The sequence below is a fragment of the Helobdella robusta genome (genome assembly GCF_000326865.2).
Source record: "Helobdella robusta unplaced genomic scaffold HELROscaffold_32, whole genome shotgun sequence".
Taxonomy (NCBI): Eukaryota; Metazoa; Annelida; class Clitellata; order Rhynchobdellida; family Glossiphoniidae; genus Helobdella; species Helobdella robusta.
The window spans coordinates 2,171,624-2,187,702 of NW_008704589.1; the positions used below are offsets into that span (position 1 = coordinate 2,171,624).

General features: G+C 33.3%; 2 protein-coding genes across 2 annotated transcripts; both read right to left on the reverse strand.

The window, feature by feature from the left end:
* Positions 1–177: 177 nt before the first annotated feature.
* HELRODRAFT_175215 (hypothetical protein) lies at positions 178–2,150 on the reverse strand (the record flags this gene model as incomplete). The annotated part of the gene is made up of 5 exons (XM_009022651.1): positions 178–266; positions 960–1,032; positions 1,208–1,427; positions 1,737–1,940; positions 2,002–2,150. The coding sequence occupies 5 exons, from the start codon at positions 2,148–2,150 to the stop codon at positions 178–180; spliced, it is 735 nt and encodes a 244-aa protein (XP_009020899.1).
* Positions 2,151–2,563: 413 nt separating this feature from the next.
* On the reverse strand, positions 2,564–10,095 carry HELRODRAFT_192399 (hypothetical protein; the record flags this gene model as incomplete). Its single annotated transcript, XM_009022652.1, has 17 exons — positions 2,564–2,954; positions 3,143–3,315; positions 4,391–4,496; positions 4,696–4,792; positions 4,997–5,153; positions 5,356–5,466; positions 5,788–5,862; positions 5,967–6,227; positions 6,455–6,522; positions 6,764–6,851; positions 7,187–7,312; positions 7,544–7,660; positions 7,880–7,942; positions 8,750–9,016; positions 9,298–9,301; positions 9,764–9,865; positions 9,992–10,095. The coding sequence occupies 17 exons, from the start codon at positions 10,093–10,095 to the stop codon at positions 2,795–2,797; spliced, it is 2,079 nt and encodes a 692-aa protein (XP_009020900.1). The 3' UTR covers positions 2,564–2,794.
* Positions 10,096–16,079: the final 5,984 nt, after the last annotated feature.

The following is a 16,079-nucleotide window of genomic DNA, read 5'->3' on the forward strand; positions in this document are numbered from 1 at the left end:
GATCCAACACAACGTGCACTTTGTTCAGCGCTGTTTTCTGAGAGAAAAATCAACGACGTTGATGATGTTAAAAATTGTTAAATAATACAAAAATACGATTTATAACTAAAATTTATTATTAATTATTTAATTCATAATTCGGTTTAATTAAAATTTAAATATTGATTAAATATTAAATTAAATTAAACGTACGACGGCTTGGAAGGGGTCGGTAGTAATTGGCCTACCTGTGTCGTCAACGTTTCCCTTATTTAATTCCTTTACACCTGGAAAAATTATTTTCGTCATCATTCATATGAAGTAAAATAAATTTATCATTTAAATTTATCATTTAAATTATTAAACTACAAATCATAATTTACCTAAATCGTAAAAATGCAAACGATTAATGACGTTTCAACGGTTTTTTTTCAAATTTAAAATTTGGCGTTGCTAAGCGCGCTAAACTAAACTCAAATATGGAAAACCAAGTATATATTTCATTGTTAGTTATAGATACTATACTAATAATAATATTCTACACATATGCTAATAATTATAAATACTCTTGAAATATCATAAAAGGAAAAGATTTTGGCTGTTTAAAATCTTTAAGATGTAGTCATATACTAAGACTACATATATACTAAGAAGGTATAATAAATATAATACTCCGATTTAATAATTTTATATTATATAGATATAATTAACTTTATCTAATTTTTATGTAATCTTTATGTAAATTGAAAGGCATGATAGCCTAGTGGTTGAAGTCGACTGGTCCTGTTTCGAAGTTACCCGGTTCGAAAATAGAATAAGAGGATTCCCGCATATCACTTGCTTCTTACACGCTTTGTGTTTTGTTGGTTCTTGGGAACTTTGAAGAAGAATAATCGACTTTTAAAACTTTTTTAAATCTTTTTAAAAATTTTAAACTATTTGTAAAAACGTAATTGAGTTTAAAAAAAATATATTGCCACCTTTTCTGATTTCGTCATTAAACTCTTTCAGTTCTGCCATTTTCAACTTGTACTGTTCAAAGCGGAGGTTGGCCTGGCGAAAAATAATTGAAATCAAAATTTACACATTTTTAAATGAATGTTTAACTTTTTAATTAAATATTTATTTGTTTAATCTCAATTTTTATTCATCTTCTTTTCTTAAAATAATAATCGATTAAACATTGGATATATGTCACGCACACAGCAACACAACTTCAGCAGCCGACCTCAGACAACTCAGCCTCGTTTTTAAAAATCTGTCTGATGGTTTTCAACATTTTCCAGGCTTCTGTGAGAATTGTCGGTGTCATACTTTCATACGGGTTGACACTCCTCAAAAGGTCGTATTGCTCCGGCAGCTCCTCCACCTCCAACGTATTTTGCTCCATCTCTTTCACACCTCTAAACAGCGAGCCTATTGAGATGCAACTTAACTCCAGTGAACGACTGGCAGGTGTGTGTAAGTTTGTTTGTGCGTAGGTTTGTTTGTTTATCTGTATGTGTTTTTACGTCCTTACTGATGTTTTTTTGCTTAATCGATCGATCAATCAATCAATCCATCCACCCATCAATCAATCAATTAATTACGAAGGTTAGCGCGTATGTTTTGGTAATGTTTGTAACTTAGAGTTAGAAAACTTATCACAAATTGACATTTTAGCAAAATAAGAAGCTAACCACAATCAACAACTGCAACAACAACAAACCGACAACAACCAGCAGAAACATCAACAACAAACCATCACAACGACTAACTCGAGTCCACAGAGAGAAAATATCCTCGTGTCTTCAAACTTGTTCGTTTCTTGTGACCCGTGGTTGGGATTGAGAATGACAGGTCTGACCAAGGATTTTATCTCTGTATTTTCCGGTTCTGGCTGATTTTTCTGTACTCTCTCCGCTTCGTTCAGAATTGTTGTCTCTGGCTCTATGAAGGCGATCTCGCGACTTATGCCAGTTCTGTAGTTGTGAACAATTTAGAAAAAAAATTTTGGTTGAAATAATTTTTAAAACGACAAACTTTTCCAGGATAAAGTTGAAGAATTTCCTCAAGGCGTGGATGTTGATCTCCCCACGCTCGGCTCCTCCGATGGCATAGTCAATCATCTCGTGCAACTTCATCTTCATCATCGTCTTGCTCGAATGCTTTGTTTTTGTTCTTTCACCCATGTTTTAGAAGTGGTGAATGATTTGAAGTGAAGCTAAAGTCAAAGTATGCGGTTAGTGGAAGTGAAGATTTAGCAGCGAATGTGATGTGCTGGCCAAGAGCTGACGGTCAACGTATTCTATGAGGGTGTTTCGTTATCGTGTGGATTAATATAAAATATTTTTACGTTAATCAGACGTTTGGCAAGTCACTAGGCTAGAGGCTGATTAATTTAAGCGTATTTTATCTATGGATCATTTTCTTCAATTTGCATATCAAAAACTTTCGCAGAACTTAATCGCCTGAAGATGAAATTTCAGAAGAAAGTAAATTACTCTATTTATTTTTGAAATATCAAAACAAACGATGAGATATCAGTGACGTTTTTTTTATCAAGGGCTGGGCTTTGATTAATAATGAAACAAAAACAAACACGTTGAGGTAAAAATTTTTAGCCGAAGGTTCGTGAATGGACATAAACATCAGATTAATGGATTTTTCTTAACTAATACAGTCAAAATTTTATTAACTAATAAAAAAAGTAAAAGTGTGTAAGTAAAAAAATTTAAAATATAAAGATAAAAAAGTTATAAAAATTGTATTTATATTTGTTCTCAAGCAACTCATTATCAAAATAATATTTTGTGAGCGGTGCTTGAATTTTTTATCAGTCTTTCGACGGTTCTGCTGTTTTTCCTTCGAAATCCATGGTCAGCTGGTTCTTCTGATCTGAACCTATGAGAAGAGCTGAGTAAACTGTTTTGTCCGCTAGTTTGGCTGTTACGTTCGTCGAGAATTCGTTCGAGTCTCGAGAAACAGCGTTGCTTCTAAAAATAAAATTTATTAAATTTTGTAGAGAATGACTGATATGTAATAAATATTGAAATATTTTAGTTATTTTCAATAACCATTGGCGTTTCGTATCGTTATATCTTATATTTGACTATGTTTCGTGCTGTATCGTTTCATTCGAAGAAAAATTCCAATTAAATAGTAAATATATCAGTAGACATACTTTTCAGCAAATCCCACTTTACAAGGAGCAGCTAGTTTAGTACCGGACAAACAAGCTCTCAACGTGTTCATGGTTTGGGAGAGGTTCTGCTGGCAGGCCGCCACGAATTCCTTCACGTCCGGAAGTGTTGGGATGGAGTCGTAGACCCGATGTTGGGTGGCCGGTCCCGATCCCTAGCCGGTGAGTCACATGGTGTGTTGTGGTGTGATGTTGTGGTGTGCTTGTGGTGCTTTTGTGTGGTGCGGTAAATATTTTTAACTGCTTTCTTATTTTTGTGAAGCCTTCAGAAGAATTCACGTAACAAATTGTTTATACGTTATAGTGCATTGAATAACATGAAATACAAAATTTATTTAGTATCATAACGATTGTGTATATTCTGTTTAAATCAAACACCATATAACAGTAGTCAACAGTTCAATTCAAAAATTAAACTTTATTTCAAATCAAAACTGATTGGCTGAAAACAAACTTTTCCTAGCAAGAGATTTCTACGAAAATTAATTTTTTAGAAAATAATTTTGAATAAATTTAAATATTGAAAAAAATTTAAACTATTCATCTAATTTTATTTTATTGAATAATAAATAATTAATTAACATAGTATGAATAAAGAATAAATAAATTTGAATATAGCAAAAACAAGTTTGAAAATCAATTCACGAACTTGCAAATTTCTTGGTTAGGCTTGAAATCTTCAATACTAAAAAGGCGATTTTATAATTACTATTGTCGAGTTTGCAAAAACATTTTTTTACAATTAAAAAAGTTTTATTCTTATTAACTTTTTAATTCTCTATCATTTTTGTTAACAGTGTATAAATTTTGATACGATCCATCATTCTTACCCATCATCATCTTCTTCATTGTTTTTGTAATCGCAATAGTCATTAAAATCATCATCGTCGTTTTGTCATCATCATCAAAATCTGACCTATTTTTCTTCGTTTGAACTTTAACCTCTGTTCCTGCTGTTAACTTAACACCGCTGCAAAATTGCAATCATGAAATGTTTATGTGTGCGCAGTCAGTAAAGTGCTGCTGATGTATAAATATGCAGTTTGGCTAGTAAGTTTTATTAAATTTGTAATCAGATAGTTTCAATAAAATAGTACACATATTTTAGAGCTTTCATATTGAAGCAAGTGATAATCCTGAAGAAATATTTAAAATCGAAATTAGGCATTTTTTTCACTTATCTCAAAACAAATATAAAATTAAAAAATATGATTTTAACCAAGCTGGTACGGTAGGATTGGCTCCTTTTAGTTCTGTTCCTTTCACCATGAGAGGGAACTGTCGAATCATTTTGTTACCCGACAGTCCCGGGTTCAAAGGCAAGGACGGTGGAGCTCTGTGTATGTGTTTTTTTAATTTTTTAAAATTGGCGATGCTATTTTTTTACTAGCTGCTATTCATGGTATTAAGGATAAAAACCGCAATATTTGTGTAAAATTCAAAATAAAACAAAACATAAAAATATGTTTGTCAAAAAATTGAAAGTTGATAGAACTAAAAACCTGACAAGGGGTGCAACAGTGGGTGGCACTGACTTTGATTGCGGAGTTGATGCCTGCGTGTTGGGAGTTGGGGCATCGTTCTGGTTCTGGTTGACGTTCCTCTTGAAGTTCATCGAATCATCTCCCTCACCTAGTTTTGAAGTTTTTTTTCCGACCAAATAAAAATTTGATGGCATATTATAGATTTTTAAAAATTACAAAACTCTAATTTTATTTATATCTTGCTTTTAATATTAACTTTTATGCGTTTTAATTTCATGTTTGATACTTTTTAAAAATTTAAAAAAGCAAATCTTCAGAAAGTAAAAACATAAATCTGTGGCGATAGCTAAACCTTCTTCACTTATGAACTTCTGCAAGCCCATGAAATTCTTCGCCATGCACTTCAACTTGGCCTCCAACTGGTCCTTCAACGCTTCCAGCTCTTCCCTGTCCGATTTCAACTGCACCATCTTCTCCAGCTGGTTGAATATGTTCCTACATTCTGCGTCCTGAAATTTACATTTATTAAATTTCGTTATCAGTGTCGTGGTTATAATAACTACATGTACGAATATTTTAGCAGTATGTGTTTTGCGTCATTAAAACAAAAACAAAATGAAACAAAAACTAAAATTACAATTACAATACTGATGTCTCCTCAAGTGCAATAACACAAAAATAAGAACACCAAATACATCTGTGGCAACTGACATTTTCAAGAATCTTCGTCAGAATGTCGTTGATGACACTGCTGAGACCTGTGCACGTGTTCTCGAAACAGGATTGAGATACTTTATCTTCCACTTGGCTTTTGTCAGCTTTCTGGAGAATTATTGATGTTTGCCAGTTTGATGTAGTCTAGTTCGATGTGATTTATTTATAAGGCTATAGAATGTGATGTGATCTTCCGTGATATGATTCATTATTATTTAATGCCAGATGTGCGTGCCTGTGTTGTCAACATTTACTTAAAATATCATAGTTACATCTAGTTTAAGTGATGTTAGTGCTGTCGAATCGCCTGTGTGCTCGGTTGAATTTTGAAGTGTAAATTATTTGTGACGTTCACATTACATGATGTGATGTGACGTCACTTTATGAGACATGATGTCACAGCATAATTAACGACGTCATGATACTAACGTGAGCTAGGACGCTGGCCAGAAGACATTTATCAAGTTTGTTCTCATCCAACTCGTTGACGATTGAAAATAAATTCTGATGGATGTAAAAGTGATGACAAAATAATTTTTGATTTTTAAAAAAGGAATTAATACAAAAATTGTAACCGAACTTCTGATCTTAATATTTCCTAAGCGAACCTGCACATCGGCCTTGATACCATCGACAGAGACGAGGTTCCTCTTGATTGCATCCAACTCACACTCCACCTTCGTCAACTGATCCATGAAGAGTTTCAGCTGGTTGTCATTCACCCCACCACCACCACTTCCACTCGGATTGGATGTGCTATTTTTAGAAATTTGGGCGCCTTCACCCTTCCCGCCCAAACACGCGATGACACCTTGGCTGCTGCCCTGGCTGGTGTTGTTACTCACACAGCCGTATATCTTGTTTATAACCTTTTTGTATTCGAGCAGTTGTTGATTTTTGTTATTGTTTTATAAGGTAAGGTTTTATTTTTTTAAAGTAAGTTCTTTGATTGGCTACGCAAAATGAGAGTTATGCTAGATAATATTGTAAAACATTTCATAATTAAATTATTTTTTGTGCCTATAACGTGGAAAGCGTACAAAATGACTTTGAAACACCACGTGCATTTCAAGAACTTCATCTGGAAACGACGAACCTGCCGTAAGCAACAGAGCTGGTCCTCCGAGCCCTGTATGCGACACAGCAATCTGTCGACCGCACTCGCTGGTCAAGGATTCAGTGGAAAGTTAGAAGATGGTTGGAGAAAAGATGTTGTACTAATTAACATGATGAGATGTCGACAGGTCACAAAGTATGATTATGATGGTAATAACAACACAATAAATGCCTGACTGAGAAAACGATCTCATTTTGTCTAAATTTAATTGAAAACAACACAACGAATGAATTTGGCATTTCAACAACTGCCTAATTAGAGACATGACGATACGCATTATAAACTAACCAATGCCCTGGACCTCTGCCATCTTCACGTTCAGCTTTTGAATGTCTGCCTTCGTAGCAGCTCTGTCTGTCAGATACTGCAAATTGTTCTGTTGGCGAGGTGGGTGAGATGACAAATTTTAAAAAATGTTTCAGATGGTTGAAGTTTTTTGCCTAACTTCAAGAGTTTTAATTTGAAAGTTTAAAAAATAAAACTTAATTGAATCGAAACTATCAGATAATATCTTTGATTGAACTTTTTGCGACAATCTTATTTAATTAGCAAGATGACTACATAACAAAAAATTCAACCATTCCAACTAGTCAACATAATCAATTGATATTTTTATTTTTTATTAAATTAATAATGGATAAAACATAGAAACCGAACACAAAAATTTGCTTAAAAAATGGGTGATTGAAAAGTAAAATTTGCAAAACGCACCTCAATGGTTTGAATCCTGGCAAGCAATTCATCATTGTAGGCCACCATTGCCCCGAGGTCACCCAGCATTTTTTTCATGTCCTCACTTAGCGGTTTTTCCCCCATCTCTCGCTTCTCCTTACCTGACTGCCGTTGTCCAGTTGGTAATGGTTGTTCAAATTTGATGAAATGGTGTAAAGATAACAGTACTTTGAAGTTGCAATGTATTTTAATAAAACATACAGAGGCGTTACAAAATCATTTAAAAGTTAAATCCGGTAAACCTAGACATGCCCACACACACGCACACACAAACATATACACACCTACACCTACATACAAATACAATTAACACATACAAACAGAATATACACGTACATATATATTCTCGTAAGAGCCTTTCATTAGTTGCTCTAACAAAGTCCACGTTGGCAGATTGTCAAAAAAGTCATCGTTAGGTAGGCTACCTTCTCCCATGCGAGCTGTTATGCTTGCCTGGCGAAAATTAAAAATACCACAAACACAATAATATTCATATTTTAATTTACTATTTTATTTATTTATTTTTACTATTTTAATCATAATAATTATCACGATCATTATTTTATTGATACGATCATTTTATCATTATTGATTGATTGATTGATTGATTGATTGATTGATTGATTGATTCCTTTATTCATTAATTCATTAATTCATTCTCAATTTTCTTACCATCATAGATTCATTTTTCTCAAACTGATTAGCCACGTTACCTAGTTCTTCTATGGCCTCTTTCTTTAAATAACGGAAAATTAAATTTTCGTGTTATGAAAATTTTTCAATTAATTTTTATTTTGAAAAAAAATCAAAAAATATTATAACTGGATTGAATTCTATTCAACCATTTTTCAACTATAAAATATTTCCACCTTATAATAGCTTTCTACACCTTTTTAATTATTTATAACCATGCAATTTAAACAGACAAAATTAATCAAACAGCCAACCATGTAACAAATTAATCTGTCAATCGAACAACTCAGCCAACCAGTCGACCAATCAGTCAACCAACCAACCGGTCGACCAATCAGTCAGCCAGCCAGCCAGTCATCCAATCAGTCAACCAACCAATCAGTCAATCAACCAACCAATCAGTCAATCAACCAACCAACCAGTCAACCAATCATACCAGTGTAAGCGGCTTCTTAGGCTCCTCCCCCGTGCTATCGGGCATAAGATCGGGAGGGGGTCCAAGGAGGGCATCCAACAGCTCTTTGTTGTAGTGGTCCAACTCGGCCGCAAACTTCATCAAGTCATCCATCATGCATAAGATCTGCAGAAGTATGTATTTACATTTCTTTTTTAGTATATTTTAGCAAAGTAGCACTGCATAGCACACGTAAATTAAGCATTCACACACGTTGCTTGCATCATGCGAGGATCTCTATGCAATCGAATTCAGTCAGGCATTTCAACGGTTATCAATTTTTTCGTTCGTTTGTTCGTTCATCCATTCAGTAATTCATTTGTTCATTTATTCATTCATTCATTCTCCCATCCATTCATTCATTCAATCATCCATCCATGAATGAACCATCGAACCTTCTTGATTCCCTGTTCACAGGCCTCGACAGTTTTTGCGACCTTAATTTTGTCCCACATGTCAGTCAGAGGCGTGAGATTTGGAACATTAGCTTCCGTTGTTTTTATAATGATTTCATTGGTTGGCAAAGAGTTCAACTTCTCCCAGAACAGTTCTAAAATTTTCAATCTCTCCACCAAGCCAACAAAGGAGTTAAGGCCGATGCTGTGATGATTGTGCAGTTGTGTGGTTGTGTAATTGCTGTAATGAGAATGACGATTGCTGGGCTGAAAATTTGTTGTTGTTGCTGCTGATAATGGTGATGACTATATAAGATAATGTGACGTTGACGATGATAACAGCATTGGCAGTTATGATTATTGTGACTGAGATTGTACTGGTGACAATTCAAATGATGATAAACCAAAATGGTATAATCACGATGGCAATGAGGATAATAATGATTATCGACCAAAGTTTGCCAGGCAAAAGATAACAACGTATGTTTTATGAAGCAGCAAGCAGAAGAAGAGAACCATTCATTATATTTTGGCCTAGTTTACTTTACTTGTCTGTTGTGGTGAAACCGTTATTGATTGATTTATGTTTGTTTGAGGTCGGTGTTTTATGTACGTGTGCCTCTCTGTGCATACATGTTTCCAATGTTTTAACAAATTTGAATATTCGTTCATTTTTAAAGGTTTTTAGATTTGTCTATGTTAAATACACCGAATATAAACTGAATTTGGTAAAACTTTACATTTAAAATATCACAAAAATGTATGATGAACATGCAAGTATATATATTAATATAAATAGTATAAACGCATAGTTAGCAATAGAAAAACATACACACACATACACAAACACACATACACATTTACAAAAAATACAGTCTCTAACCAGCAGAAAGATGCGATAAAGTTGTGACTCCACAACAAAAAAATAACATTTACAACCACAAAATCAACAACATCAGCCACATCACTGAACACTGCTACAGCAACTCAGACAGCAAAACGTCAGCGGCTTACCTTTCTTTAAGTGTCTTGAGAAGCGCAAAATTTTTTGTGTGTTCCTTGATCTTCTCTATAGTTTCGTTGTCTACTAAGGCTTTCTCGTCTGATAGTTTTAATCTTAGAGTTTTTGTTTTGTGTGAGAATTTGTGTTTTTTGTGTGACAAGAATGATGTTATAGTTGATAAAAAAAGATGATAAGACAAATTGAGTCGACGACAAAGTGACCACAAAACGACGACCAACTTATAAACGATTGCGTGCATGAGAGAGTGGAGAGCATTGAAGTTGACTTGTCCATCTTCAGGACCACCGAATGATAAGTCTACCAGGTCTTGAAAGGATGACATCTTTTAGTTTTTTGCTACCTGGTTGGGGCTGTTACTATTTAAACGTCACTAACGATGCTGAAAAGTTATAACGACAATTTTGTTTGTATTATTAGTTTCCGGTTAGATGTTTTGATTTTTTTGTGGTTATATTATTGGATTTTTCGCATTATTGACGATTTTTGGTTGTGTATTGATTTTTGCTTTACAGAAAATATTAAATTTCCGTTCAAATCATAAACATGAAAAAATGTAACTACAAAGGCTCTGATATGTTTTTGTCATATCTACTCAAAAAATAAATTTATAAATAATGGTTTTTATTCATTCCTACAAATTCATGTTTTTAAAATGAAAGGTAGAGCAATTATACGAACAAAACTTTAATTTCGTTGCTTCATAGAGCAAGTTTTTAAAAAGTTTAACTTTTTATTCAAAAACAACATCAATATTCAATACATATTTTAATTTAAAAATTAATCTTTTATTGATTTACATACCAGCCGAACCAAACAGTAAGAAGTAAACAATACAAATGACGTAATAGGAAACAATATAGCCAAAACAAAAAACACTGAAAATGATTTTAAATTAATTTTAAAATGAAAGTTTCGTATTTTTTTGAATTGATCAGTAAATAAACTTTTACAACAAAAATTAAAAATAACAAAATCAACAAACAGCTATACGATGACATATGAATGTGTAGGCATACAAAGATACTAAAACTGGTACCAGTCCTTCTCGAGATTGTTGTTGAAACACAGCCCGCATTGAGGAAAAGAGATAGAGAAAAGGAAGATTCTCATCGGAAAGCTTAGCGGTGCCTGCATCTCAAATTGCTTTCTTTACAAAAATAATCCTATCTACCTATTCAATTACCTTAACTAATCTATATTAAATTGTTAATGGTACGATAGTCGAAAGTCACCTTTCATTCTCCTTCCTTGCACAGAGGTTCCCCGACAGTCAGGGCACCGGATAGTAAACCATTGCCGTCCGGATAGTAAACCATTGCCGTCCGGATGCCGTGTGGATAGTAGACTATGGCCATGCCACATAGTAAATCATCGCCATACCGTAAACCATTGCCGGCACACCACTGGCCACCAAGGCTTATCTCTGACTATGGACTTTGAAATTCAGAGTCAATCGGCTATCGTACCCACAACTTACCTATTTATTACAATAAAGCCCTAAAAAATTCTGGTTTGATCTGCTATATTTTAGTCAAATAGATCTATTGTATTAGTTGTTTTTTTTAAAATACATGCAATTTCGAATGTAAGCCAATAAGCTAAGGAAGCCAAACAGCCAGATCCTTCAACATATTGGTTAGCAAAATATCTTTAGGCCGTCAACTAGACATTATATACAACATCATATGAGCCAAAAAACACCTGCAAAATGCAAACATACTCAAATATTACGATAAACTTTTTAATATGTTTAAGCTCTTTCACATATGCTATCTAATAATCCGCATAGTAATAGGATGTCTATTGATTTTAGAAAATGTTCACGTATGCGTGTGCACATATGGTTGTGTGCTATTGTGTTTGGTTTTTGTTTATATTGAAACGACATGAATCTAATTTGAAAGAATGTGTGTTTATTAATTTCAAATGCGTGTTCATATTTTTTAAGATTGTAGTTTTGTACAAATGCTATTAGCGTATAGGATGTAGACAAAGAGATCATATTTTTTGCATTTGGATTGGGACTAGATGTGTAGACAATTGAAATAGAGATTTAATGTATTGGTTGAGGAGTGCAATGTTTAATTGATTAGTATAATCTATGAAACGTATGCATGTGCATTTACATCTACTATCTTCTCAACGTTCGTCATTCATACTACTACTGTTTCATTGTTTGTGTATGTGTGTGTTTTGTGTGTGTGAGAGAGAGAGGGAGAGAGAGAGAGTGAGAAAGAGAAAAAAAGAGAGAGTGAGAGATAAAGTAAGTTTGTGTGCGCTAATTGTATGTTCATAACAATTTGTTTTTATGTATGTATTACGGAAACTAACTCATTGTTTCGTAAATAAAAATAGCTCTGAAATAGCTTGTTGTCAATTGTAATTGCCTTAAAATGCATTCAGTTTTTATATATTTGGAAGTTTAATTTAAAAAATTTACTTCAAAATATGCAGGCAGAGTTTTATATAGAAATTATTATCATTAACGAAAGGGACAAGGAACAAAGCGAAACTTCTTTCAAATTATTATTAAATCACGCGATCATATGATGAATGAATGAGCAGTTGAACAGTTAAGTTAAACCAAATTTTAAAAAGTAACAAACATCTTTCTCTATCCAAATAAACAAAATTATAAATGAATGAATGAATAAATGAATGAGTATATGAATATATGAATGAACGAAAGGACAAACAAACGAACGAACGAATGAATGAACGAGCAAGAGACCAACACATGTAAACATTAACAACAAACATTCAAACAAGCGTATACAAAACATATACAAAGATATACAAAACACCTAATTTAAATTAGCATAAGCCAAATCATACTATCAAAAATTAAAATAATGAAACATGTGATTTAATAGATGAGTTTAAATAAATAATTTGAATTGAAATAAATGAGCGAATGAATGAATGAACAAATGAATGAATAGATAAATAAATAAAATACATTAATGAAAGATATTGAAAAATGTATTGATTAAAAATCCCGCCAAAAAACATAAAGACATACAAACCAATGACAAAAGGTTATTAAAACGCATAAACGATGCAATGATTTTCACCAGCATTATTATAATTTTTAGTCTCCATCATTCCATCACCATCATTCCATCATCACCGCCATTATTCGTTTTCCAAGCATTATGTGACCCATTCCAAACAAAGACAGCCCATTAATATGACATTTGAAATGAATTAAATGCAATTAAAAACATAGGCTAAACAATCTGAAGCAAAATGAAAAATAATCAATAAAAGCTACTACAAACATGTCACAAACACAAATATACAAACACATAAATACAAACATAATTACACACACACCACACACACACACACACACACATACAAACATACAGACATATACATATAAGCAAACAAGCAATCATACACTGAGCAATAAAAACAAATTCACTTTTACACTATCAACCTATCAAACCGAAGATAATATTTAAATTGAAATAAAGCTAAATAATAATAAGTAAGTATGTAATTTGTATATAATATTTATTACCATAATGTTTACGATCATGTTTGGTAAAATATTTAACAATATCATCATCATTATCGTCGTCATCATCGTCATCATCATCAATATCCTTATCACCACCATTATCACCACCATCATCACCATCACCACCATCGTCATCATCATCATTATCAATATCACTCACCATCACCATAACAATCATCGTCAACGTCATCTTCACAACCATCTTCACCATCATGATAACCATCATGATCACCATCATAATCACCACCATGATCACCATGATCGTCATCATCACCACCTTCACTACCACCATCATCACCATCGTAACTATCATATCCTGCCCAAGACGACAGGCTCATTTTCGCGGGCCTCTTTCAGACTCCTGGCTTTACTTCTTTTCTTCTTGCGGGAGAAGACGAGAAAAACGATGCCAGGAATGAGGTGGAAGATTAGGCACATCCACAATAAGTAGTATGACCAGCCGAAACTGTGTGGATGGATGGATGGGGGTGAATGATGGTGACTGGCGATGGTGGTCACTATGATGGTGATGATGGGGGTGAGGATGAATGAATGGAATGAAGTGAGTTAATGAATTAAACGAAAATGAACGAAAGAATGAAACAAAAATAAACTAATGAATGAAACGAAGATGAGTGATTGAATGAAATGAGTAAATGAGTGAAATAACTATGAGTGAGTGATTGAAACGAAAATGAGTGAATGTTATTTTTTTTATTCAACAAAGTATTATTAAAAAAAACACGTCACTAGGCAAAGTTCTCACTTGTTGGGTTACAGAAATGAATGTTTGAACCAAATATGAATATTTATAACACCAGAACGAATTTTTGGACCGAATAGAATAAAGTTAGTTTTAGCTAAATTTAAACGACTCATCATTGAAAATTGATACTTGTTGATTAACATTGAGTTAGATAACAACCGTTGGCAGATGAAATTTAAAATTTTTGGGTGAATTAATAAAATCATTATTAAAAATGTTAAAAAGTGGAAGAGGACCAAGATGGAGCCGTGGTCAGAGCCAGGTAGAAATAGGAGAAAGAGATATTTACCTGACTTCATCAGTTTCGGGAACAAACGTCTTCATGTTTATCGATTCGTATTTGTGCATCTGCCTGAAAACTTCTATCGTCACCCAACACGTGGCACCTGGCGGTGATGGTGACGAGGACGACGACGATGGTGATGATGATGGTGATGATGGTGATGATGATGATGGTGATGATGATGGTGATGATGATGGTGATGATGATGGTGATGATGATGGTGATGATGATGGTAATGATGATGATAATGATGGTGATGATGATGGTGATGATAATTATGGTGATGATGAGGATGGTGATGATGACGACAATGGCGATTAAAAGTTGATAATGGATAAGAATAAAATGATAGTTTGTGATTTTACAGATAATGATATAGACCCAATTGTCGTTAATAAGCAAGAAGATGATGACGTCATTAGTCTGCTTGATGATGATGATGAATTGATGATGATATCGATGATGATAAAAACAAAAACACCGTTATCACCAACTTTTCCTGGCGAAAAATGCTGATTGCATTGCGAATGATGAAAATAATAATTGCGCTAATGAAAATGACGCCGATAATAGTCTTATCTTATTTTTGACCTTTCCAAAGAACAAAAATAGGAATTTTTTAGCAAATTATATAAAAATAACATTATTATCATTGTCGGCATTGTTTAAAAAGATTGTTATCACTCAATCATTCATTCAGCCTTTTTGTAATTATTTCAATCATTCATCATCATTTTCATGTTCATTTTGTCGTTAAATCGTCATCATCTTAATAATTATTATCATTCCACCTGTATCAACATCATTATTAACATTTAATCAACATCATTATCTTAATCTATATCATTATCATCAATTTTTCACCATCATTATCATGGTCGTCGTCATCATTGTCATCATTACCATCTCTACGCAAATAACATGTGTGTCCAGGCATATCATGTGTTTACAAAGAAATACACAATGATATATAATGATGATGATGATAAAGAGGATACGATGATGACGACGACGACGACGAAGATGATGAGGATGATTCAAAAATTGCTAGCAACATTTGTTATTATTATGATGATAGCACTGAGTACAACAACAGATTGCATCGGTAAATGATGGCCGGTGAAATTATTTCAAGATAAACATAACATTGTTGGACGATGATGGTGGGGATTTTGATAAAAAAACATCGTCATTGTCGACGAAAATGATTAAAATGGAGATGACGACGATGACGATGATGATGTAGATATTAATGATTATGACAATGTTGGTAATGATAAATTGATGCCTACAACTATGACGATGAAATAGTGGTAATGATGATGATGATGAAAAAGAGGGAGAAAAATGAAAGAATAAAAAATGAATGAATGAATGTTTCTCCTGCTATCGATAATAAATTTTACCGTCTTTGACATGCTCGATCAATCACATGCGAAAATCTTTCATTCAATTTTTCAAAATTTTTAAGCAGATTATTATTATCATCATTATTTTATAATGGGGTAGCGGTGATAGTGATAATATCATTCACAATGATGACGATAGTGACAACGATGATGATGTCAATGATGACGATGATGATGCTGCTGGTGTGGCTTAATTAAGCTAATGGAAACCCCGTTTTAATGATGCAAATTTGAATATCCAGACCTTGAAATTAAAGTGAAAAAAAAATTTCTAGATAAAATCTATGAAAAACATTATGCCAGAAGAAAATAAATAATTTGC